This window comes from Nomascus leucogenys, chromosome 2 (assembly GCF_006542625.1).
Source record: "Nomascus leucogenys isolate Asia chromosome 2, Asia_NLE_v1, whole genome shotgun sequence".
Lineage (NCBI taxonomy): Eukaryota > Metazoa > Chordata > Mammalia > Primates > Hylobatidae > Nomascus > Nomascus leucogenys.
In genome coordinates, this window is record NC_044382.1 from 103,156,041 (window position 1) to 103,180,246 (window position 24,206).

At 37.0% G+C, this 24,206-nt stretch overlaps 2 protein-coding genes across 6 annotated transcripts in view; one reads left to right on the forward strand and one right to left on the reverse strand.

Moving 5' to 3' along the window:
* The window catches only part of KIAA0825 (KIAA0825 ortholog), a 461,655-nt gene extending 460,772 nt beyond the window's left edge, over nucleotides 1-883 (reverse strand). Inside the window, exon 1 of the mRNA XM_030816955.1 lies at nucleotides 779-883. The gene's annotated coding sequence lies outside the window, so the exon portion shown is untranslated. The remainder of the gene's footprint in view (nucleotides 1-778) is intronic.
* Nucleotides 771-24,206, forward strand: part of SLF1 (SMC5-SMC6 complex localization factor 1) — a 92,905-nt gene continuing 69,469 nt past the window's right edge. For all 5 annotated transcript variants that reach the window (XM_030816882.1, XM_030816886.1, XM_003261620.3 and 2 more), the window contains exons 1-5: nucleotides 771-1,050; nucleotides 11,414-11,527; nucleotides 11,695-11,770; nucleotides 13,111-13,351; nucleotides 22,815-22,977. In XM_030816882.1, the coding sequence (XP_030672742.1) occupies nucleotides 11,414-11,527; nucleotides 11,695-11,770; nucleotides 13,111-13,351; nucleotides 22,815-22,977 (594 nt within the window). In that variant the 5' untranslated portion in view covers nucleotides 771-1,050. The remainder of the gene's footprint in view (nucleotides 1,051-11,413; nucleotides 11,528-11,694; nucleotides 11,771-13,110; nucleotides 13,352-22,814; nucleotides 22,978-24,206) is intronic.

Genomic DNA, 24,206 nt, shown 5'->3' on the forward strand with positions numbered 1-24,206 from the left:
TCAAATCTTAAATGAGCACCTTTCCTCACATTATCCCTTTGTCGGAAGCAAATTCTCTTTACAACTCTTCTGGCTACCTCAGACCTCCATCCAAAATTCTCCTGAATCCTTCATTATCCACAAAGCCTGGAGCAGAACGCAAGCATTCCTTTCTGAAAGCACAACTACTTACTGATCACTGCTTTCCAAAAATGCATCTAATGCCCAAGCATGAAATTACAAGCTTGTTCTCTTATATCTCAGCCAGGAAAACAAACTGTTCTTCTCATCCAATTCAAATGGCGGGAGGAACCTTCAATGAATTCTAAATCAGGAAGGAACCTCCCCATCTCACTTCCTAAATGTTTGTAAAAGATGTCTTCTTCAGCCAACCTCCTGCCTTCCAGGCACGGCACCCCAGAACTACGGAAACAGTACTCAGAAACCAAGAGTGGCCAAACGCTGCCAATGGGAGATAGGAAACTCGTTGATCATTGGCAGAGAAACTCGGCGCAACGCCGAGTCACGGTACACGGTGTCTTCGGCCTCGCCCAGGGACACTTGGTGACCCGAGGTCGAGTTCCAAGTCGGAGTCAGATTTTGCGAGTGGATAAGACGGTAAGCCGGGATCCCAGGGCCTTCTCCAGCTGCACTGGGTGTCAAGCGCCACGGGGTTGGCTGGGGACTCCTTCTGGTTCCACCCTCGCCCACTTACTTCTCGGGCTGGCCAAAATGCTGCACAGAGCCCCGGCCGGCCATTAATATCAGGCGCAGGAGAAAACCCAGTAAAATCACTTACCAGTCTTCCACCTCCGGTGCTGATCTAGCAGGAGCCTGACGAGCTGGCCAGACTCAAGCTCTGCACCAAATATTACCACCCTGGCGACGGCTCCGGAGCGTCACTGACAACCACCCGGAAATGGTATTATCGCTTCCGGGGCTGCCTAGCGCGCGGCGGGAAATTATTTCCCAGAGCCCGGATTAGTGAAGCAGTTGAGTGTTGCAGCGGCAGTCGTCGCCCCTGCCGCCGCCGCCACCGAAGGAAGCATCCCAGGCACTTCGGCCGGGAAGGTAAAGGGGCTTAGCTAGGAAGACACAGTGTATTTTGTCTCTATGGGGATGTTTCTTCCCCGGGCCGTACCTCCGAAGTTTCTGCCTCCCGGCTGTGAGGCTAGGAAGGAAGCGGTTAGGGTGAGCGGCAGCGGTGTCTGGCTCTCGCGCTTTCTCCAGCTGCAGTTCGTTCCAGCTCTCCTGACTTCGCGCTCGGCGCCGGAGTTGGTGGGCTGCAGCTGCAGACCCCGGGACGCTTCGCCCGTGCCGCTGCGGGGACTGCCTCCGAGCGCCCCTCTGCAGTACTGGGCTGAGCCGCTTCCCCTCTTCCTGCTTGCGTAGCTCTGCAGCTCGGCCCGCCGCCTGGAAGGCGCTAGGCCCCCCGCGTCTCTCGTTTCCATAGAACCCATGGGCGACGCCTCATCCTGATACCAGAGTTTTGGCTGCTTTCCATAATTTAGCGTTTGCGAAGGTGGCTGGGATACCCCAGGCCCACTTTCCCGTGACGAAGAAAATTGTGTCATTCTTTCCTCTCTAGTAGATTTAAAAAAAAAAAAAAATGCTAAAACGGCAGTGATCCTATCTCTAACTGCTGCAGGCCTTTAAACACAAACATACACACATACACGTTTCCCTGAAGGGAGGGTCTGTATTCCTGGGGATTGTATTTCAGCTGCCTGAAGGCTGGAAACAAGACTAAGTGGCTATTTTAAGATTTCTTCCACTTCCAAAGACACAGATTAAATATTGACAAAAAAAATTGGTCCGTCTCGGGTACTTCATATCATTATTTGACTCAGGAGTTAGATGGAGCTAGATTTTGGAGGCGCCAGCCTCTTTTTTGACGAATGACTTTATTAAAAAATTTTTTTTTTGTTGTTGAAATACTGGGAATGAACATTTGAACTGAATTTACAATTTATGTGTGACAGACAATGCACCTTGTGGACTTTTTGGTTTATGTTACTCCGTTGTTCTTGGAAGTATCTGTGGATGTGCAAGATGTTCTCATTATTGGAAAGTTTGATTACGTATATTGCAGGTGTTCAATACATAAGTTGCTAGTATGAGGTGAATTTATATAAAAGAGTAAATTTCTTTCTTTTCTTTTGTTTCCTTTACTTCCTTCCTTTGCTTTCTTTCTTTCTTTCTTTGACAGAGCCTTGCTCTTGCCCAGACTGGAGTGCAGTGGCGCCATATCGGCTCACTGCAACCACCGGCTCCCAGGTTCAAGCAATTCTCCTATCTCAGCCTCCCGAGTAGCTGGGATTACAGGTGCCCGACACCACGCCCGACTAATGTTTTGTATTTTTAATAGAGACAGGGTTTCACCATGTTGTCCAGGCTGGTCTCGAACTCCTGACCTCAAGTGATCCGCCCGCCTCGGCCTCCCAAAGTGCTGGGATTATAGGCGTGAGCCACCGGGTAACTCTTTTTTTTTTTTTGAGACACCAGAGTCTCGCTCTGTCGCCCAGGCTGGAGTGCAGTGGCGCAATCTCGGCTCACTGCAAGCTCCGCCTCCCGAGTTCACGCCATTCTCCTGCCTCAGCCTCTCCGAGTAGCTGGGACTACAGGCGCCCGCCACCACGCCCGGCTAATTTTTTGTATTTTTAGTAGAGACGGGGTTTCACCGTGGTCTCGATCTCCTGACCTCGTGATCCGCCCACCTCGGCCTCCCAAAGTGCTGGGATTACAAGCGTGAGCCACCTCGCCGGCCGGGTAACTCTTGAGTATTCTTAATTTAAAGGAACTAGGATGTTCAAATACTTGAATGTTTAAGTCAGTTTTATTGTAAAGACAGCTGACCTTCAGTACTGCAAATAAACCCCTATTCTGTTTTCTAAATCCAGATTTTATTATGCGTTATTAAGTAAAATTGAATTATATAACCTAACATTTTCTTGCTTCCCTAAAGCATAAAGCATGGATCACGTGAAAGTCATTGAAAAGATGATCAAATGTAGTTACTTTTAATAATCAAAATTCAGAACTCTGAAGATTTCATAAGCATCCACAATTTCCACTGATGTTCAAAAACATTGCGTTTTGGGAAACCAATAATATAGCTTTTATTTATTAGTATTTTCCTTATGTGTATCTTGATTATATTACCCTAAAGTAGGGTTTTCACCATTTAAAGAAAACTTTTTTAGAATGTAAAATAAAAAATTCTGTGTTGGCTTTGAATAATAAACCCTAAACAAAACGAATTCTCTCAAGAATGTAACTAAAATGAAACATCGTCTGTTACTCTTGTAGGTGACTTTGAATATACTAATAGAAAATATATCTGTATAATGTACTATGTACTGTTTCTCACCTTATAAGGGCATGTTACTGCTTAAAAGTAAAATAACCCTGGAACTTTTAAGTTCACTTAATTCATACTTTCTATCAAAATTACTTTGAAATTTAAAATACACTGTCTGGTTATTTTTGAGGAGGAAGAAAGACTTTCTCATATGAATTACTCTAATGATTGATACCAAATCACTTTTGAGAGGAAAATAATGAAAACTTGGTTTCTCATTAGACAAAAAAAGCACTCTTTAGATTGTTTCTAGAAATGCTTTGAAATTTTAGGCACTGTTATTTTACTGAAAATAATTAATAATTATGTTTAAATTTTTTCAGTGATATTGCTGTTCTAAATGTCTTCCCACCCTTGTACTGTTCTTTCACTTAATGTATCCTTCTTTTGTGTTAGGTGAAAGTAGATTGCTTTATGAAATTATAATGTGGTTAAAAGTATTAGACTAAGTTCTGAAATTTAATTCAGCTTGGTATTGTAGAAAAGGCATATAATTTTTGCAGAAAGACTTATCTGTGCATCTTGTTTTTACCATTTACTAGCTGTGTACCCTTGAAGTAGTTTCTTAATCACTCAGATTTCCCAGTATCCTCATCTGCACAAGAAAAATAAATAGCACTTAACGTTGTGAAGAAGGAAATGAGCTAACATATATGAAGTGTATAAACCACAGTAGGTCCTCAATAAAAATTAAATCCTGCTTGTTCAACCTTAGACGTATGGTCTTCCTCCTAAGTAAACCAAATTTCCTAGGATACCAAAGCACATTTGACTTCTATCCCCTATGGCTAAACAATATCTACTGTCCACCTATTCTTTTTCTGAACCTTTCCTCTCTTGACCAACTTGCTTTCTTAAGGACTCCTTCATCCCGAAATTAACATCTGCCCAGCCTGTGCCTTGTACAGTATTGGATAGATTGGACATCTCCATATGTCGCCCTAAGCTTCTCATTTTTTTTCTCACCATATTCACTTTGGTGCTTGTTCTGTTTCTTCCTTCTAGTGCTAAATTTGTCTTCAGAGGGACTAATTACTGCTTCTTTCCCAAATAATGCCATGGAAGTAAGAATAGCCCTCAAGTCTCATCACTGAACATACTTCTGTCAAATAATTAATATTTATACACACACACACACACACACGTGCGTGTGCATCTCAAATCTTTGAAGGATGGGGCAGGAGATAGACACTGTGTCTTTAAAAAAAAAAAAAGTCTGAAGGCCAGCTGAATGATATTAAACCAAGGGCCTAATTTGGCTCTTAGGCCTAAAGGGTCTAGAATTTCTAAACGCCACTTGTACTTAAACGTCAAACAGTATTTTACACACACAGTATAAGTACTGTGACGTGTCTGCCTTTTGCATTGTTGGTTCAAACAGAGATCCAACACTTGGACCCTTTTCAGTTTTAACAGTTATTTGTTTACTTTCCCAGTTAAATGTTTTGAATAAGAGAAATCGTGAAAATTTTTCAGACTCTACTTCAGAGCAAAAATCTTGACTGCATTCAGTGCTTGGTATATGCTTTTCAGATGAGGGGAGTTTCAAATAATTTTCCTTAGTTTGCTATAGAAGTAGGTTTAAAATCAAAAGAATTCACCAAAATAACAAACACTAAAAAACCACTAGTTTTCATCATGACTTTAAAACCATGAAGAGTATTAAGTGGCATGGACAAATGATCACAGTATAATATTACATAAAAATGAAGATATGAAACAATGTAATATCCAAATTTTGTTATATTTTTTCACACTCAGATAAAACCTAAAAGTCAACATCCCTCCCCAGTGTTAACAATGGTATTACAAGCTGAAGGAATTAGAGATGATTTTAATCTTTCTATATACTTTGTAGTATTTTTCAAATTTTCTATAATAAGTGCATGTTAAAATTGAAAGACAAGTCTGTAAAGGTTATTTTGGGGGGAAAACTTTAGTTCTTAAATATAAATATATAAATCAAAGTTTTTTATTAAGTCTTAAATATTTATTTTAGCTAATGATACCATACAATTTATTTCTAAGATTACTTCTCTTTTATAGGTAGGACTGGTTATAAAAGAAACCAGCCCTATATAATGTAGAGTAGGGAAAGGTTTATCCTTATTTTCCATACAAAACCCCATTTATGCATCCCTGTCTCTCATTTTTGTAGCATCTTCTGCTTTTTCCCAAGGGTTGTACCCTGCTCTTTCATCTTGCCTCTGAAACCAGACTTTTGTATTCATATCTGTATTCCTGTCTTTCCTTGTCTCTGAGCTCAATTTTCAAAATGTTTTTCAAACATGTTCTAGTTATGTGTTACATTATAAATAATTCAAAGATCCTAAAAAGCTAGTTTATAATAAATAGTGCTCTTAATTAAGATGAAGAGTTCTATAAGCTTTCTTTGCATTTTGGACTGGCACCAACTACAAAGGAATTTCAGGCATCAAGAATAGGCCCATGTGGGAGATATTTTGGGAAAGTCCATACCACAGAGACAGTTGCTTGCTATGCATAAAGGCCAACTCTGTTTACAGTCATTGTCTCCTTAGTTGTATTTTATTGTTCAAGGTAAGTAACTAATTTTTGTTAATTATAGATAAGATTTTAGTAATTACTACAAAAGGACATTTTCTCATAACCAAGAATGTCATATAATTTTAATTTTTTTGACAGTAAAAATAAAAACTGTCAAAAGTCATGCTCTCTTTTTTGCTTTTTTTTCTCCCTCGTTTTTTTTGGTGTTAGGATAGTATCTTCTGTATGAATGCTCCAAGGAACACCCCCTATTAGTTCTAGAAAGATCTATAATTTTTCTAGAAATAACCACTGGTACAATTATATTGTAGTATATTTACTTTCCTTCTTGTGCTGGAAGACTTCTAGAAGTTAGCTCTTGATCCTCCCTACCCCAGACATATCACTTACACTAAATTTGACTGTAAAGGATTTTTAATTGTCTGGGTTATTGATATATATTAAACCAATTGTAGTGCTCTTTTTGGCTTCATTGACATATCAGGTTTATTGTATTCTTAATCCTGCAGGGTCAGAAAGAACCATCAAACCATGAATTTTATAAATAAATCAATCAGTATATCTATACATGTTTATATCTATTCCTACATATATAGTTTTCCTGTGTAACTGCATGAATTAGATTCTGTAATACAGGTCATTCATTTGTCATATCATGTGCTGTAAAAAAGCATTGCTAAATGTATTATAAACTCTGTTGTTTCAAGTAGATAATTTTATTGTAGAAAACTATTAAAAAACTGCTAGTTATTTTGGGCCCTCACTGGGATTCCTGATTCTGTTAAAGTTTAGCTAGTAGCTCAGTTTTTCTGATAGATTTGTGACTAGAATGTCCTGTATTCTGATTTGTTTTTAAACGTATCCATATTTTTTGAATAATGTTTGAATCAGGACATTCTATTTTTTCACCTTTGTTTCCTACTTCCCTTTCCTCCGAATGTTTAATTTCAGTTACATATTTAATCATTTTCAAAGGAAATAAATTGCTTTAAGAGGGTTTCCTGATTTCTGCTATTATGCAGTTAGTCCTATTTTCATTTTACTATGGGCTCTTGCTTTGACAGAAAATGCTGTTAAATATACAAAGTGGGTTATTTCCATCACATTTATTTTATTATAAAGACCATATGTTTTAAGATGAAAACTGCTTTACACACTAACTCCAGTAAATCCAAATAATTTAATAATTTATACATGAAACCAAAATACATTAAAATGTTACCTTATTAATAATCAGATTGTAAAATAGCTATTAACATGATCTGGAAACAGCAACATAGTATCTGTTTCCTTTATTTCTGTATAACTTGTTTAATTCTGAGGAAGCAGAATAATAAAATTTAAAGGACAAGCTTTAAATGAAACTTTTTTGGGTAACAGTGTTATAACAATTTTTTTATTATTTTTTGTATATTCCGATTATTTAACATTAGTTTTTATACGTCAATTTTTAGAATAGTCAGGCAAGATTTTAGACTTTTTAAAACCAGTCAAACTTCTTTGGCAATATTCCCAAAATAGCCATTAAATAGCCCTTGAAACTCTAAAATACATTAAAAATATACAAGTAGTAGGAAAAGCATATGTGTTGAAAACTCTTGTATTCCTTGGCTGGGTGGGGTGGCTCACGCCTATAATCCTAGCGCTTTGGGAGGCCGAGGCAGGGGGATCACAAGGTCAGGAGATTGAGACCATCCTGGCTAACATAGTGAAACCCCGTCTCTACTAAAAATACAAACAAACAAACAAACAAAAAAAAAAGCCAGGCATGGTGGCAGGCGCCTGTACTCCCAGCTACTCAGGAGGCTGAGGCAGGAGAATGGCGTGAACCCGGGAGGCGGAGCTTGCAGTGAGCCAAGATTGTGCCACTGCACTCCAGCCTGGGCGACAGAGCGAGACTCTGATGTCTCAAAAAAAAAAAAAAAAAAAAATCAAAAATAAAAAGCTCTTGTATTCTACTTATAACAGTGGTTTTTGATAAAACCAATTAGATAAAAACAAGTATTGATTGAATACCAAGATGATATTCACAGATATATTGAATTTCACTTGTCCAGCATTTCCGAAAAGACGTATCATTTTCTTTTTATATTTTAATTTTATTTATTTATTTATTTATTTATTTTGAGACAGAGTCTTGCTCTGTCGCCCAGGCTGGAGTGCAATGGTGCTATCTCGGCTCAGTGCAAGTTCCGCCTCCTGGGTTCAAGCAATTCTTCTGCCTCAGCCTCCTGAGTAGCTGGGATTACAGGCACCTGCCACCACACCTGGCTAATTTTTGTATTTTTAGTAGAGATGGGATTTCACCATGTTGGCCAGGCTGGTCTCGAACTCCTGACCTCGTGATCTGCCCACTTCAGCCTCCCAAAGTGCTGGGATTACAGGCGTGAGCCACCATGCCCGGCCAAGACCTATCATTTTCTAAAGGAAATCTGCTTAAAGGATTTAAAAAAAAATTCCCTAGAAATAATGAAAGCATTTCTCCCTAGTTGTGGACATATGTTTTATAATCCAAATGTGGCTTTTTTGTGTGTGTTCATATGTGTTCTGCATCAGACTAAATCATTATTATTTCTAGCAACAGAGCATATTCTTCATAGTTTTTATGTATTGCTGGTCCATATTGTTAATGATTATTAACACTCAAGAGCTACATTAATTAACCCATGTAAATGGTTTTAAAAAATTGTATGATTAGGTCGGGCGCCGTGGCTCACGCCTGTAATCCCAGCACTTGGGAGGCCAAGGCAGGCAGATCACAAGGTCAAGAGATCGAGACCATCTTGGCTAACATGGTGAAACCCCATCTCTACTGAAAATGCAAAAAAAAAAAAAAAGCCAGGCATGGTGGCGGGCGCCTGTAGTCCCAGCTACTCAGGAGGCTGAGGCAGGAGAATGGCATGAACCTGGGAGGCGGAACTTGCACTGAGCCGAGATCATGCCATTGCACTCCAGCCTGGGTGACAGAGTGAGACTCCATCTCAAAAAAAAAAAAAAAAAAGAAATTGGATGATTAATACAGTAAAGGGTTCCTTATACAAGAAGCTTGATTTGTTTACTGATGATAGTGTTTCATGTGTATGATTAATTTTTCATAAGAGACCAATCCCTATTATGTGCACTTAAAAATTTTATACTGACTAGACCAAATCCCTGTAACTTTTTTTAAAAAGCATTTATCTCATTGGAGAGCCTTATCTTTAAGGCACTTTCTTATGTTCTGTATCTGAGTTTTAGAGGGTTAAAATACATTGTACCTCTTTGCCCCTTTTGCAGCCAGTTGAGAAATGCAAAAATCAGATAAATTGAGGTTTAAATATCAGCTTTTTTATTGAGTAAACATTGTTTTGAAGGACATGATGGTTTTTGTTTTGTTTTTCCTGCATCTTTCTGCAAGAAGGAGGTGGTTTTGATATGGAACCATAGTGTGCTTCTTAGTACATAACCTCTGAATTGACTTGCCCACACAGGCAGTGCAGGACTGCTACTGGCAGCCCCTTAGGATGTGTCAGAAAGCATCGATATGGACCTTCTTTGCAAATATGCAGATACACTGAGCAAAGCACATCCATTTAGTTGTCTCAAGGAGCTTCTCCAACGAAATGGGGAGTGATGAAGGGTAGAGAAAAACCAGGAGTGCAGTTACCCTAGCTGAACTTCTCCTCTTCAAAACTATAAGCAAGGAAATAAAAGTTCACTTCTGAGTAATGCTTTAAATTGTTTTATGTTGAGCCTTTCTTTCAATTTTTACTCTTAAATGAATCTCAACCTTTAAATAAATGTATGTATATTATATTTACATGTCTAAAAATAGACTTTCTGTGAAGAACATTTCTCACTTCACCAGTTGTGTGCTATTAGTCCTGGGCTCAAATCGTTACAGTTTTTGAAGTTTACTTGTAATTGTATTGAAATAAGTCATTGTTTCTTTGGTTGTTGAAAACAGCTATTGTTGTTATTCTAGCTATGACATTAGTTAAATATTAATAACCCACAGCTATGATGACAAAATTGTTAGAGAAATGAAAAATTGCCCTGATTTCCTCTAGTCCCTGCTTTCCTTGTCTGTGAAAAGATTGAGATTTTTCTCTAAGACGCTATCTAGTTCTCCAGTTCAGCCTCATGTAAACAAACAGAATTGTGTTCTGATGAGAAATTCTGTGAGTTATGTACTCCCTAAACACAAAGTACTTTGTGTGAACTGCATTAAAATATGGATTAAGGTCCCTATGAAAATAAACTTAGATTTTTTTTTAAAAAGTGATTTTTTCAGTCTACCTTGTAAATGATGAAATTAACATATATATATATCAAAGTTAAGAAATATAAATTGCAAATAGGATCCAGGATTACTATGTGTACCCACTTTACTAAATTATTGGATATAAATGCTGTGGGACCATGAGTTCTATTAACTTCTCCAGTAACATATACATATTTTATATCTGTCCACAGAGGTTTTAAAGTCTCTGTGGAGTATAAAATCTGATTGTTTCATTGTCTGTAAGTTTCAAAAGCTCTTAGCGAACAACAGCATTTTTTTTTTTTTTTTTTTTTTTTTTTTTTTGAGACGGAGTTTCACTCTTGTTGCCCAGGCTGGAGTGCAATGGCGTGATCTCGGCTCATGGCAACCTCTGCCTCCCGGATTCAAGCAATTCTCCTGCCTCAGCCTCCCGAGTAGCTGGGATTACAGGCATGTGCCGCCACGCCGGGCTAATTTTGTATTTTTAATGGAGACGGGGTTTCACCATGTTGGTCAGGCTGGTCTCGAACTCCTGACTTCAGGTAATCTGCCTGCCTCGGCCTCCCAAAGAAAGTGCTGGGATTACGGATGTGAGCCACCGCCCCGGCCAACAATGCTTTGTTTGTTTGTTTGTTTGTTTATTTTTGAGATGGAGTCTTGCTCTGTCGCCCAGGCTGGAGTGCAGTGGCATGATCTTGGCTCATTGCAACCACTGCGTCCCTGGTTTAAGGAATTCTCCTGCCTCAGCCTCCTGAGTAGAAGAGATTACAGGCACCTGCCACCACACCTGGCTAATTTTTATATTTTTAGTAGAGGCAGGGTTTCACCATGTTGGCCAGGCTGGTCTAGAATTCCTGATCTCATGATCCACCGGCCTCAGCCTCCCAAAGTGCTGGGATTATAGGCGTGAGCCACTGCACCCAGCCCAACAATACTTTTTAAATGAAGCTTGTATAACGCTATTATGCCAGTATTTGTATAACATTCTGTCATTTTCTGAAGAAGTATATTTATTCATCAATGTGTTTTAGTGTCAAGTAATCTATTAATCCAGACTTTCAATGTTGAAATAAGAAAGAAAACCCTCACTTTTTTAAGGCCACATTTTGAGAAGATAACTTTTAAAACTAGTTTCTATCATATATAAGTAGTTTTAACATTGTTTTAACAGCTATGCCTAACATCTTTAATTTATTATATGTTTAATAGTTTATTTTTAGTACTCATAGTTAAGAAAAAATAATGTCAACCCTGTGAATAGTATCTTTAACATACATTATCTTCTGTATGTTTGTATTTGTTAGATGGAAGATGGTACTCCAAAGCATATCATCCAGATGACAGGATTTAAGATGGAAGAAAAAGAAGCGCTAGTCAAATTACTTTTAAAACTAGATTGCACTTTTATTAAGAGTGAGGTAAGAAACTTATCAAAATGTTCAAGATATATTTGAAAAATAGCTAGAATTAAAATACTGGCCTAAGAATGATAAAATGCCTTCTTGATATTGTAGCAACTAAAAGGATGTGTTATAAAGGCAGTCTTACTTTAGTAACATTTCTTGATGTGGATTTTTCCCTCCAGAAATACAAAAATTGTACACATCTTATAGCTGAACGCCTATGTAAGAGTGAAAAATTTTTAGCAGCTTGTGCGGCAGGTAAGTTAACTGTCTTCCCCCAACTTTTGAAAACAATCTTCGTGTTAAAGCAAAAGTATTTTAGTCTCTGGAGAGGTAGCATATTTACATATCAAACCTAAATGTGTTTTTTTGATATTTTCTGAAAATATTTAATATATTTTTTGGCTTATTACTCTTCTGAGTAAAATTTTGTGACACATGAAAAATGTATTAAATAGGCAGAAATATTTACCCCAACAAGGATTTAGTGTGTGTTATTTAAGACAAAAAAAATACATTAATGAAAAGACTGGCACAAAATGTCAGAATCTTAAGCTTTTGTTAAAGTCTCAGCTGTTTTCAGTCAAGTTTTCTTTGATCCGTCATTTGATATAGGCAGTGCTTTTGTTCTCTCTCTGCTGCTTCTCCTATCCATATTATGAAGCAATGGTCATACTATTTTATTTTTTTAAGATATTAAATACTATAGACCCAAATTAAGACTTAGTCTTCTCCTCTATTGTTTTGTATTTTATAGCTTTCTCTACTGTGATTGATCTGACATATCATTAGTCTACTGATTGCAAAAAAAAAAAAAAGCATGTGTGACTTGGGTGAATTTATCCTTTTTTAGATTAACTTACAAGGAAAACACTTGCATTCGTTTTTAACTTTACAAATGAAAACATACATTGTCCATAATGTTCAAAAAGATCGTTGATGCCCAGATAAAGAAACTGTTGGTCGGGTGCGGAGGCTCATGCCTATAATCCTAGCACTTTGGGAGGCCGAGGCAAAAGGATCACTTGTGCCCAAGAGTTTAAGACCAGCCTAGGCAACATAGCGAGATCTCATCTCTTAAGAAAAAACAAGAATTCTTATAAAATGACCAGAAAAATTCTTTAACTCAATATATTTGTTTTACAGAGTAATAATGCTGTGAACAATATTGGAAAAGCTGTTAGCATAGGAGGAGAAATATAAATATAACCCAAAATAGTGAATAATGATAGTAATAATAATTCCAGTAATACCACATTTTATTTTGGATTTTAAAGCTTTAGATTTATGTTTAGAATTATAAAATTGTAATTTAGAATTATATTTAAATGAAACTAATTATAGCTAAGTTACAGCTATGGAATTATGTTTAGAATTATAAGTATTTGTCATGGAAAAGATTACATACAATGTTCAGTGATATTGTAAGCCTCTTACTATCAAAAAATTTCCCCAAAATGCATAGTTCAAAGATAATGTTAGCAGCGTAGCTTTAGAGTCTTATCTTGAAAAAGGTTGACTTTTATATTTGATCTTTATTGTTTATCACTTATCAGAACCAAAATTCCTTTGTGACTGACAGCTCATTTGCTTTCTAGGAAAGTGGATACTAACCAAGGACTATATAATTCATAGTGCCAAAAGTGGCAGATGGCTTGATGAAACAACTTATGAATGGGGATATAAAATTGAAAAAGATTCCTGTTATTCACCTCAAATGCAATCTGCACCTAAAAGATGGCGTGAAGAACTGAAACGCACTGGTGCTCCAGGAGCCTTCCACAGATGGAAAGTTGTCCTCCTTGTTAGAACTGATAAGCGAAGTGATTCTCTTATAAGGTAGGATGTGATTACATAAAAGCTAAAGCAATTAATGAGAAAATAATTTTGATTTGCATGAGTACTTTCTGTATTTTTTTGCAATTATTAGCCCAAATGAGCCATGCTGATTTACTCCAGTCTCCTAGGTAAGCCATTATGCTCATTTAGACTTATGTGTCTTTAATAGAACAAAATCTACTTTACAGTATTGTTTTAGATTATTCTGGCTATTTCTATTTTACTTTCCATGTTATTCCTTTTGGCCAACTCAAGCAAAACAAAAAGGGAAAACTAATTGAAAGATTTTTGTTTCTAGTTTTGAAGTACTTCTAGACTTGCTATTATCACAAAAGCATCATTCTGGGTTTATGTAGTGCTGTCTTCATTATTCATACTGTTTTCATCATAATTTTATTTCATTTTGTCCTTGGTATATTTTTAAAAGCTTTTTTATTGGGTAAACTGTATTCTAAGACTGCTGTTACTTTTTTTATGGCAAGAGGGTGGGGAGTGTTTTTGTCTCTTAGTTAAATGTAATTTATAATCAATAAAATGCACACAAATTAAGGGTATATTTTGATGAGTTTGGACAAATTGATGCACTCATGTTACCCTCACTATAATCAAGATCCGTTACATGTACATTATCCTCTAATGTTCTCTTGTGTCCTTGAGCATTTAGTTCTGTACCACCAACACCAGGCAACCACTGATTTCCTTTTTATCACTATAGACTAGATGTGTCCTTTTTAAGAGTTCCTTATGAATGGGATCATACTTAGATACTTTGATATAGCTTCATTTCTCTAGTACAGTATTAAGATTCATCCATTTTGTGTATGCCAGCAGTTCACTCCTTTTTGTTGCTGAGTAGTATTCTACTCCATGGATATGTTACAGTCTGTTTATTCACATATTGGTAGACATTTGGGATATTTTTTGTCTTTGCTAATATAAATTGAGCTGCTATAAACATTTGGGTACAAGTATTCATGTAGACATGTTTTCAGTTCTCTTGGGAAATATCTCGGAATGAATGAATTTATACTGTTTTAGATGGCAATTGTGTGTGTAACATTATAAGAAAATGCCAAACTGGCCAGGCATAGTGGCTCAGGTCTGTAATCCTAGCACTTTGGGAGGCCAAGGCAGGAGGAGATTACTTGACCCCAGAGTCTTAGATCAGCCTGGGCAACATGGTGAGACACTGTCTCTAAAAAAATTTTTTTTTCTTTTTCTTTTTTGCAAATTAGCCAGGCTTGGTGATGCATGTCCTAGTCCTAGCCACTTGGGAGGCTGAGGTGAGAAGATAGCCTAGAGCCCAGGAGTTGGAGGCTGCAGAGAGCTATGAACTGTTTTTCAAAGTAGTACCATTTTATATTCCCAGTAGTAGTGTATGAGAATTCCATTGCTCTGCAGTTATTTTGGCACTATTAACGAAAATCAATTGACCACGTATGTGTGGTCTATTTCTGGACTTCCTGTTTGGTTCCAGTGATCTCTATATCTACCTTATACCAACACTACACTGTTTTGATTACTGTATCTTTATAGTGAGTCTTGAAATTAGGTACTATGAGTTTCTTAACTTAGTCTTTTTAAAAGTTGTTGTAGTGAATCTGGATTCTTTGTATTTCCATCCACATTTTAGAATCACTGTCAATTTCTGTGAAAATGCAAACTGGTATTTTGATTGGGATTGTATTTTATAGGTCAAATCTTAACAATATTGATTCTTCCTATTAGTGAACTATGTATCTTTCCGCTTGTTCTTTAATGTCTTATAGTTCTCATTATATGAATCTTGCACATATTTTATTAAATTTATTCCTAGGTATTTTGTGTTTTGGGGTGCTATTATAGATTGCTCTTAAACTTTTTATCTGCATATTTTGAGATAATTTGCTTTTCTCCTTTATTTTCTTAATATGTTGAATTATACTTGTTTCCTTTATTTATTTATTTATTTATTTATTTATTTATTTATTTATTTTGAGATAGAGTCTCGCTCTGTCGCCCAGGCTGGAGTGCAGTGGTACAATCTCGGCTCACTGCAAGCTCCGCTTCCCGGGTTCACACCATTCTCCTGCCTCAGCCTCCTGAGTAGCTGGGACTACAGGCGCCCGGCTAATTTTCTGTATTTTTTAGTACAGGCGGGGTTTCACCGTGTTAGCCAGGATGGTCTGGATCTCCTGACCTCGTGATCCGCCCGCCTTGGCCTCCCAGAGTGCTGGGATTACAGGCTTGAGCTACCACACCCCGACCTTTTTTTTTTTTTTTTTTTTTTTTTTTTTTTTTAATTTTTTGAGACGGAGTTTCACTCTTGTTGCCCAGGTTGGAGTGCAATGGCGTGATCTTGGCTCACCGCAACCTCCGCCTCCTGGGTTCAAACAATTCTTCCACCTCAGCCTCCCGAGTAGCTGGGACCACAGGTATGTGCCATCACACCCGGCTAATTTTATATTTTTAGTAGAGATGGGGTTTCTCCATGTTGGTTAGGCTGGTCTTGAACTCCCGACCTCAGGTGATCCACCCACCTCGGCCTCCCAAAGTGCTGGGATTACAGGCGTGAACCACTGCGCCCGGCCACTTGATCGATTCTTAAATGTTAAACCAAACTTGTATTCTTGAGATAAACTGTACTTCATCATGGTGTATTTTTTCTGGTTCACTTTTAATATTTTGCTGATTCTATTTGCAATTTTTAAAAATGATTTTTGTATCCTAAACCTGATAAATGGCATCTATGTAAATACCTAAACTTAATGTCATATTTAATGGTGAATGATTTTTTCCCCCATGATTGGTAACAAGGCAAGGATGCTGACTCTTAAACTTTCTGTTTAGCATTTACTGGATGTACTAGCCATTGCAATAAGCCAGAAAAAGAAATGAGGCATAAAATTGCAAAGAAAGAAAAATAATTGTCTTTATTTCCAAAGACATGGTTGTATACTAAAAAATTTAACCAAGATACTAGAACTAGTGAATTTAGTGAGATCAAAAGACAACAGATCACTGTATAAAATTTAATTGCATTCTCATATACTAGGAAAGAATAATTGGAAATTGAAATTTAAATACTCGTTTTGGTTTTATTAATTTTCTCTATTGTTTGTCTGTTATTTCATTGATTTCTCTGCTTGGTTTTATTATTTCCATACTTCTTGCTTTAGGCTTAATTTTCTTTGGTTGTTTTTCTGTTTGTTTTTGAGGTAAAAACTTGGATCACTGATTTTAGACCTTTCTATTTTTCTTTTAGTTGCCCCCAAGCATTGCTTTATCCACATCCCACAAATTTGTATTAATCGTGCTTGCTTTTTTATTAAGTTCAGAGTATTTTTAAATTTTCTTTTTCTTCTTTGACCCATTGATTACTTACAAGTTTATTATTTAATTCCCAATTACTGATAGAATAATTTAATTTTCTAACTGTAATTCAGATTAGTCATTACTTCTGTTAGTCCTATCAGCTTTTGCTTTATTTATATTGAATTCCTGTTATCAGTTGCATATGTATTTTCTCAATGGCCCCGATTTTGTAATTTTTATTTATTTTTTTCTATTACCTCAAATACTTCTCATTGTGTCCTTTGATCAACATTTCCTATTCCCCCACCTCCAGCCTTTGGTAACCACCATTCTGCTCTCTGCAGCTATGTGTTCAACTTCTTTAGGTTCTATAAATCTAATTTTCTTTGGACTTTCACATATAAGTTAAAAATAGTATTTGTCTTTCTGTGCTGGGATTGTTCACTTAGCATAATGTCCTCCAGTTCATCCATGTTGTTGCAAATGACATAATTTCTCTCTTTCTAAAGTCTACATATTATTCTATTGTGTATATATGCTATATTTTCTTTATTCATTGATGTACACTTTAGGTTGGTTTTATAACTTGACTGTCGTGAATAATGCTGCAGTAAATATGGGAGTGCAGATAGCTCTTTAACATACTGGTTTATTAATTTCCATTCCCAACAACTAGGGAATACCAGGGCTCCCTTTTCTCGATATCTTCACTAATAATCATCTTTTTGATAATAAGCGTTCTGACAGAACTGAGATGTAATTTTCATTTTCCTAATGATTAGTGATATTGAGCATTTAAAAATTTATCTGTTGGCCATTTGTTTACCTTGTTATGAGAAGTGTCTATTCAGATCCTTTGCCCATTTTTAATCAGGTTGTTTTCTTGCTATTGAGTTGAGTTCCTTGTATTTGGATATTAACCCTTTTTTACACATATGGCTTGAAAATATTATCTCCTATTCCACAGGTTGCCTCTTCATTCTCTTAATGTTTCCTTTGCTATGCAGAAGCTTTTTAGTTTTATGTAACCTCACTTTCCTGTTTTTGTTTTTGTTGGCTGAGCTTTTAGAGTCAAATCCAAAAATTATTGCCCAGACCAATGCCCTGTAGTTTATCCCCTGTGTTTTTTTTCTAATAGTTTTGCAGTTTCAGGTATAATGTTTACAGTTTTTCAATGTAAATTCTATTTTGTCTCATAGGAGCGTAGCTAGTCCTGCTCTCTTGGTTTTCATTTACATGGAGTATCCTTTTCCATCCCTTCATTTTCACTCTATGTGTGTCCTCAGAGGTGAAGTTAGTCTCCTGTAGGCAGTACATAGTTGGTTTTTTTTTTTTGTTTTTTTGCTTTTTCAATCTTTTTGACCACTTTGTGTCTTTTGTTTGGAGAAGTTAATCCATTTATGTTTGGGGTAATTATCGGTGGGTAAGGACTTACTGCTGCCATTTTGTAGTTTGTTTTCCAGTTGTTTTGTATATAATGTGTTTCTTTCTTCCTATGTTGCTGTCTTCCATCGTGGTTTGATGGTTTTCTGTAGTGGTTTGCATTGATTCCCTTCTACTTATGTTTTGTGTATGTAGTAGAGATTTTCCTTTGTGGTTACCATGTAGTTATATAAAACATTTTATTCTTATAACAGACTGTGTCAAACTGATAACTTTGGTCATATATAATAACTCTACACATTTACTCTCCCCCATTTTATGTTTTGATGTCAAAATTTATATTATTTTCTAATTTGTATCCCCTGACAATTGTAGCTATGGTTCTTTTGATAGATTTGTCTATTAACCACTGCACTAGAGATAAAATTGCTTCACACACCACCATTTTAGTCCAGAGTATTCTGAATATGATTCTGCATTACTTAGATTGTTAAGTTTTGTACTTCTGTATGTTTTATGTTACTGATTAGTGGCCTTTTGATATAGCTTAAAGAACTTTCTTTCATAATTCCTATCAGGCAGCCGTTATCATGATAAACTACTTTAGTTTTTGTTTGGGAAATTTCTAATTTCTCCCTTATTTCCGAAGAACAGTTTAGCCAGGTAAGTAAGGTATTGGCAGTTATTTTCCTTTATCACTTTGAGTATATCATAGCCCTCTTTCCTGACTTGAAGTGTTTCTGCTTTCAAATCCACTGGTAATTACGTTCAGACTCTTGTATGTGATATGTTTCTTATCTCCTGCTGCTTTCAGAATTTTTTATTTGTCTTTGATTTTTGATAATTTGATTATTATATACCTTGGTATACTCCTTCGGGTTAAATTTGATTAGAAACCACGGTGCTTCTTGTCCCTGGATGTGGCCATCTTTTCCCAGATTTCAGAAGTTTTCAGCCATTATTTCCATAAATATGCTTTCTGGTCCCTTTCCTCTCTCTTCTGCTGAACTAATTTTGTACAGTTATTAGGTGTCATAATTCCCATAGGCTTTCTTCATCCTTTGGGTTTTTTTGCTTCGCTGACTGGAAAATTTCAAACGTTCTGTCTTTGAACTCACTGATTCTTTCCTCTGTTTGATTAAGCCTGCTGTTGTTGAAGCCTTCTGTTGCATTTTTCACTTTAGCAATTATATTCTTCATCTCCAAAATTTCTATTTTGTTTTTGTTTATTCTTTTTATTTCTTTGTCAGACTTCTTGTTTAGTTCATGTATTGTTTTCCATATTTTTTTTAATTTTTAATCTGTATGTTCTTGTATTTTACTGATTTTTTTTTTTTTTTTGAGATGGAACCTCACCCTGTCACCCAGGCTGGAGTGCAGTGGCACAATCTTGGCTCACTGCAACCTCTTCCTCCTGGGTTCAAGTGAATCCCCTGCCTCAGCCTCCCGAGTAGCTGGGATTACAGGCACCTGCCACCACGCCTGGCTAATTTTTTTTGTATTTTTAGTGAAGATGGAGTTTTGCCATGTTGGCCAGGTTGGTCTTAAACTGCTGACCTTAAGTGATCCACCTACCTTGGCCTCCCAAAGTGCCGGGATTACAGGCGTGGGCCACTATGCCTGGCCTCAACTTCTTTAAAGGGATTATTCTTTGTCTATCATTCCGTAGATCTATAGATCACCATTCCTTTAGGGTCCATTGTTGGAGCTGTGTTAATTTCTTTGGAGGTGCCCTGATTCTTTGTAATCTTCGAGTTTTTGCATTGGTCTCCTCGTTTGTGGAGACAGCCACGTCTTTCAGGTGTTCCTTGGCAGGGATAGAATTTCATTGTTTAGTGATCACTGGGAGGTCACTGCTTGTGATTCTGTGTGGGATAGTAATGACTCCAAGCAGGTAGAGCTTGCTTTCTGGCACTCTGTATGGCTGGGTTGCTACCTTTGCATTGATTTTGGAGAGGGGATTGTGCTGGCTGGGCTCTGCTTAGATAAAACCACTGGCTGAGCTCTGCAATCAGGCAGAGCTGCAGGCTAGGCACTGCAATTGCCTCCAGTTGGGCCAGGCTCAGGGTGTATTCCCTGGCTAGGTACTACCAATATTTGAGATCTGCCGTTGGACAAGGTTGCAGGTTGTACCCCAAGATTAAGTAGAATTGCTGCTTAAGATGGATGGGCCTAACTGTTATGCTTAGTACAAATTACAACTGGATAATTCTATTGACCAATCTTAAAATTCAGTGATTCCTTTTTCAGTTGTGTTCAGTCTGCAGATGAGCTTGTCGAAGAAATTCTTTGATATAATGCCTTTTATTTCTACCATTTCTATTGAACTCTCCAGTGAATTCCTCATTTCTTCAAGTATGTTGTCCACTTTTTCCATTAGTTCCTTTAACACATCAGTCACAGTTATGTTAAAGTTGTCTTCTGATAATTTCAACATGTGGGTCATATTTCAGTGTATATTGTTGATTCCTTTCTCTTAACAGTGGTTTGGTTTTCTTCTTGCCTATTTTGTATGTTGCGTATTTTTTTATTGCATGCCAGATATCACATGTACAAGAATATTGATAGAGGCCGATGTGAATATTTATATCCAAAAATTAGGCCTACCTCTTCTGTAAGGTGGTTAGTATGGGTGACTGAGTTAATCTTGTCAGTTGAGCTAGTGCTATGGTGAATGTTGTTCCCTCCCCCCACCACCACCCCCCACCTGCCCCACCCCACCAAAACTCATGTTAAAATTTAATTGCCATTGTGACAGTATTGGAAGGTGGGGCCTTTAAGAAGGGATTGATGCCATTATCATGGGACTGGCTTGGTTATAAAAGTAAGCTCTTTCTCACATGGTCTCTCTTGCTTTTCTGCTTATCTTCATGGGATGATGCAGCAGGAAGGTTCTCATCAGATGCTCTTGGAGTTCTGAAAGTCCAAGAATAAAAACTTGTTTTTCTTATAAATTGCCAAGTCTTCAGTATTCTGTTATAGCAGCAGAAAACGACAAGACAGCTGAATTTGAGTATTGTTAATTCTGTAATCACCATGAGTGCATCACTTCAGCTTACAGCCGTGGGCTCCAGTTTCTTTGTGCTTATTATGGGGACTGGACTGGAATGCTGGAGGGTTTCTCATCACTATTCTTGCTCTGCCCTAGCTTTCAACAATCCTTAAACTACTAGGTCATAGAAGGTGTCTCTTTTCATACTCTTCCTTTCTCCGTTGTTACTCAGCTTCAGGTGGAGGGTGTGGGTAGATATATTCTCAGTTTTGCTAGACAAGCTTCACCCTTAAACATTTTCTGTACTATTGGTCCCTGGGTTTGGGGCTTTCTCAGCATTTGTGTATCAGACTTCCATGGCAGCTAAATTCTGCCTTGTACATGTAGGCAGTGGCCTGGGCAAGAGGGTTTCCAGCCACTCCCCCCAGTATTAGATCTCTGTTGTGTATTGATACAAGATCTGGGACCTAAGTGACATTCCTGCTGCTCCTTCAGGGAAGATGTTTTTTGCTTCTATCCCTCATCCGGAAACAGTGGGTATTTTTCCCAGGCTGGGCAGCAGCAGGTTTTCCTAACCCTTGCCTAAGGGCAGGTAAGTTTTATTTCCACCCCTCCAAGAGAAGCAGTGCATCTTTTCCTAGGTCTGAGGGCAAAAGACTGTCTTATTCTTACCCAAATGTCTTGAGGCTTTTGCTTTATATGAGAGAACGGTCTGGAGAAGTGGGCCTGGTTTTGTATCTATCCGTTAATGGCAGCCAGTCACCACTGGCCCACTTATGCTGTCAAGGAGAGCTCCCTGCATTTCTCCTAACCTGCCTTCAGTCTTTTTCGTGAGCATTTAATGGAGTCATGTGTCAAAGAGCTTGCTAGCGAGGACAGGTTTCCCTTATGTCACAGACTTTCAACTTTCTAAACTGTGATGCTACTATACTTGCCCCTTAAATTTTGTAAACTTTACTTAATTTTTACATGTTTTTATGGGAACTGTGTTGCTCCTTTGATCTGCCAAAAGTGAATAGTTTGGTTGTCCAGTGTCTTCATAAAAGAGCGTATCCCTCTTCAGAAATCACCTTACTTGGTTGACTTGTTACCTCGGTTTTCTGATGGGGTCAATAAAAGTTAGGATTTTGTAGTTTATTTGGCTTTTTCTTACTGTTAGGTGGTAGCCTCTCTTGTGGCTTTCTAAAGCCTAAGCAGAAGCAGAACTTCATGAAACTTCTGTGATGTATGTCTGTCTCCCTTGTGTGTGTCTTCTTAGTCTAAATGTAAAATGTATTTTTTCATTTGTTTTTTTCTAATTTTATTTTGTAAAATGTATTTCTTAACATAGATCAAGGCTAATTTTTTTTTAAGTAGTTCAAGTCTAAAATTTTTTGAAAGCTAACTTTTTAGGAGTGTTTGCAACTGGTTCCATATTTTATGGTCCAGAATTACTTTCTTGGGAGTATGTTACCTTTGAGGATAGCCGCTTCCTTAGACTTCTTTCATTATTCTTTTGGTTTATTGACATGACTTTTCCTTAGGGAATGCTTTAATATTCTTGGTCCCTAAAAGCCTTTCCTTTATCAAGAAATGGATAGGTAGAAAAACTACTATGATTTCTTAAATATCTGCTCTGAACAATTGATAATTTAAGAAATTACAGCCGTGTTCTCTGTGATCCTCAATTGCCCAAAGAAATTAGTCCCTATTGGAAAAGTCCATTCGTACTCCTAAGAAATAATTAATTTAGATAATTTGACTAAAGAAACTCAAATTTTCTAATACTTTTATACCATTTACATTTTTATTTAGAGTTTTGGAGGCTGGAAAGGCAAATGTTATTTTACCAAGAAGTTCACCAAGTGGAATAACTCATGTGATTGCCAGTAATGCAAGAATTAAAGATGAGAAAGAAAAAGATAACTTTAAGGCTCCATTTTATCCCATTCAGTATCTAGGGGATTTTCTTTTAGAGGTAAGTAAAATAAATAGTAAACATTTTATTTTGTTTCATGTGTTCATTTTATAAAATACCAGTATAGTAAAATATATATTAAAGTTGTGTTCTAAATTTTGAAAATATATTGATAGTAATTTAAATGACACTTTTTAAAGGCAGTGGCTCTCAATTACTTAAATATTCATCAATACTTCCTATAGATTTGAAAGAAGCTTACTTGTTAAGTTTAACATTAAGTATTTTAATGTCAGTATAAATAAAATAGTAGAATATAGTATTATATAGTATTGTATGAGAATTTGGGGGTTGTTTTTCCTTTGGAAAAGAGAGAGCTATTTCTAAGGGTTTAGAAATACTGTCCTGTCCTATTCCCCTACATCCTCCTCCTTACTTGGTGTGGATAATGCTCCTCAAGTTGTTTGAATGGGCATCAAACCCTAGAAGAAACTGTCCAGGAGATAAGCAAAGAAGAATTTTAAGAGCACTCAGGGGAGAAGAGAACCCTTAGTATGTCCAAAAACGACCTTGATAGAGGAAAAATCATCTTCATTGTTTCCCGTCTTGTAGATACCATTATGTTTTATCTAATACTTTATGTCAGAGATCTGGGAATTACCCTTAAAATCTTTCTCTCCCTTACTCCTCACATCTGTCAACTACTAAGTCTTATTGATTTTATCTCAAATGTTTCTTGAATCAAACCACTTCTCTCCTTCTGTACTAACATCATTGAGTTTACCATCTTTCCTCTGCACTTCTGTACTAGCATCATAGTGAGTTTATCATCTTTCCTCAGCACTCCTGGAATAGGCTTATGATTACTCTTCCTATAACTCTACCTTTTTACTCTAATTTCCTAGTTACTATTCTTTTTACTTAGTATATTCTAATTCATTCAGAAAGAGCAATCAAAATGCTCTTTCTAAAACAATTTTGATCCTGTCACTCACCTACGTAAAACCCTTCAGTGGCTTCCCATTGCTTTTAGGACAAAGTCCTAAATCTCTAATATGGCTTACAAGTTCCCACAAGATTCCTGTCATTTCTGTCTTTTCAATTGTATCCTGCTTCACTCTTATCTATGCTCACTATGCTATATGAAAACTCCTTCTCCCGTGTCTTAAATAAGCTAAGCTTCTCCTAACTCAGTGTCTTCTCAAAAGATACTTTCTCCTCCTGAAAAGTTATTCTTCACTACTCCTTCACTCTGTGGGTTTTCCTGCCTTCTGCTCATCTTTGAGGTT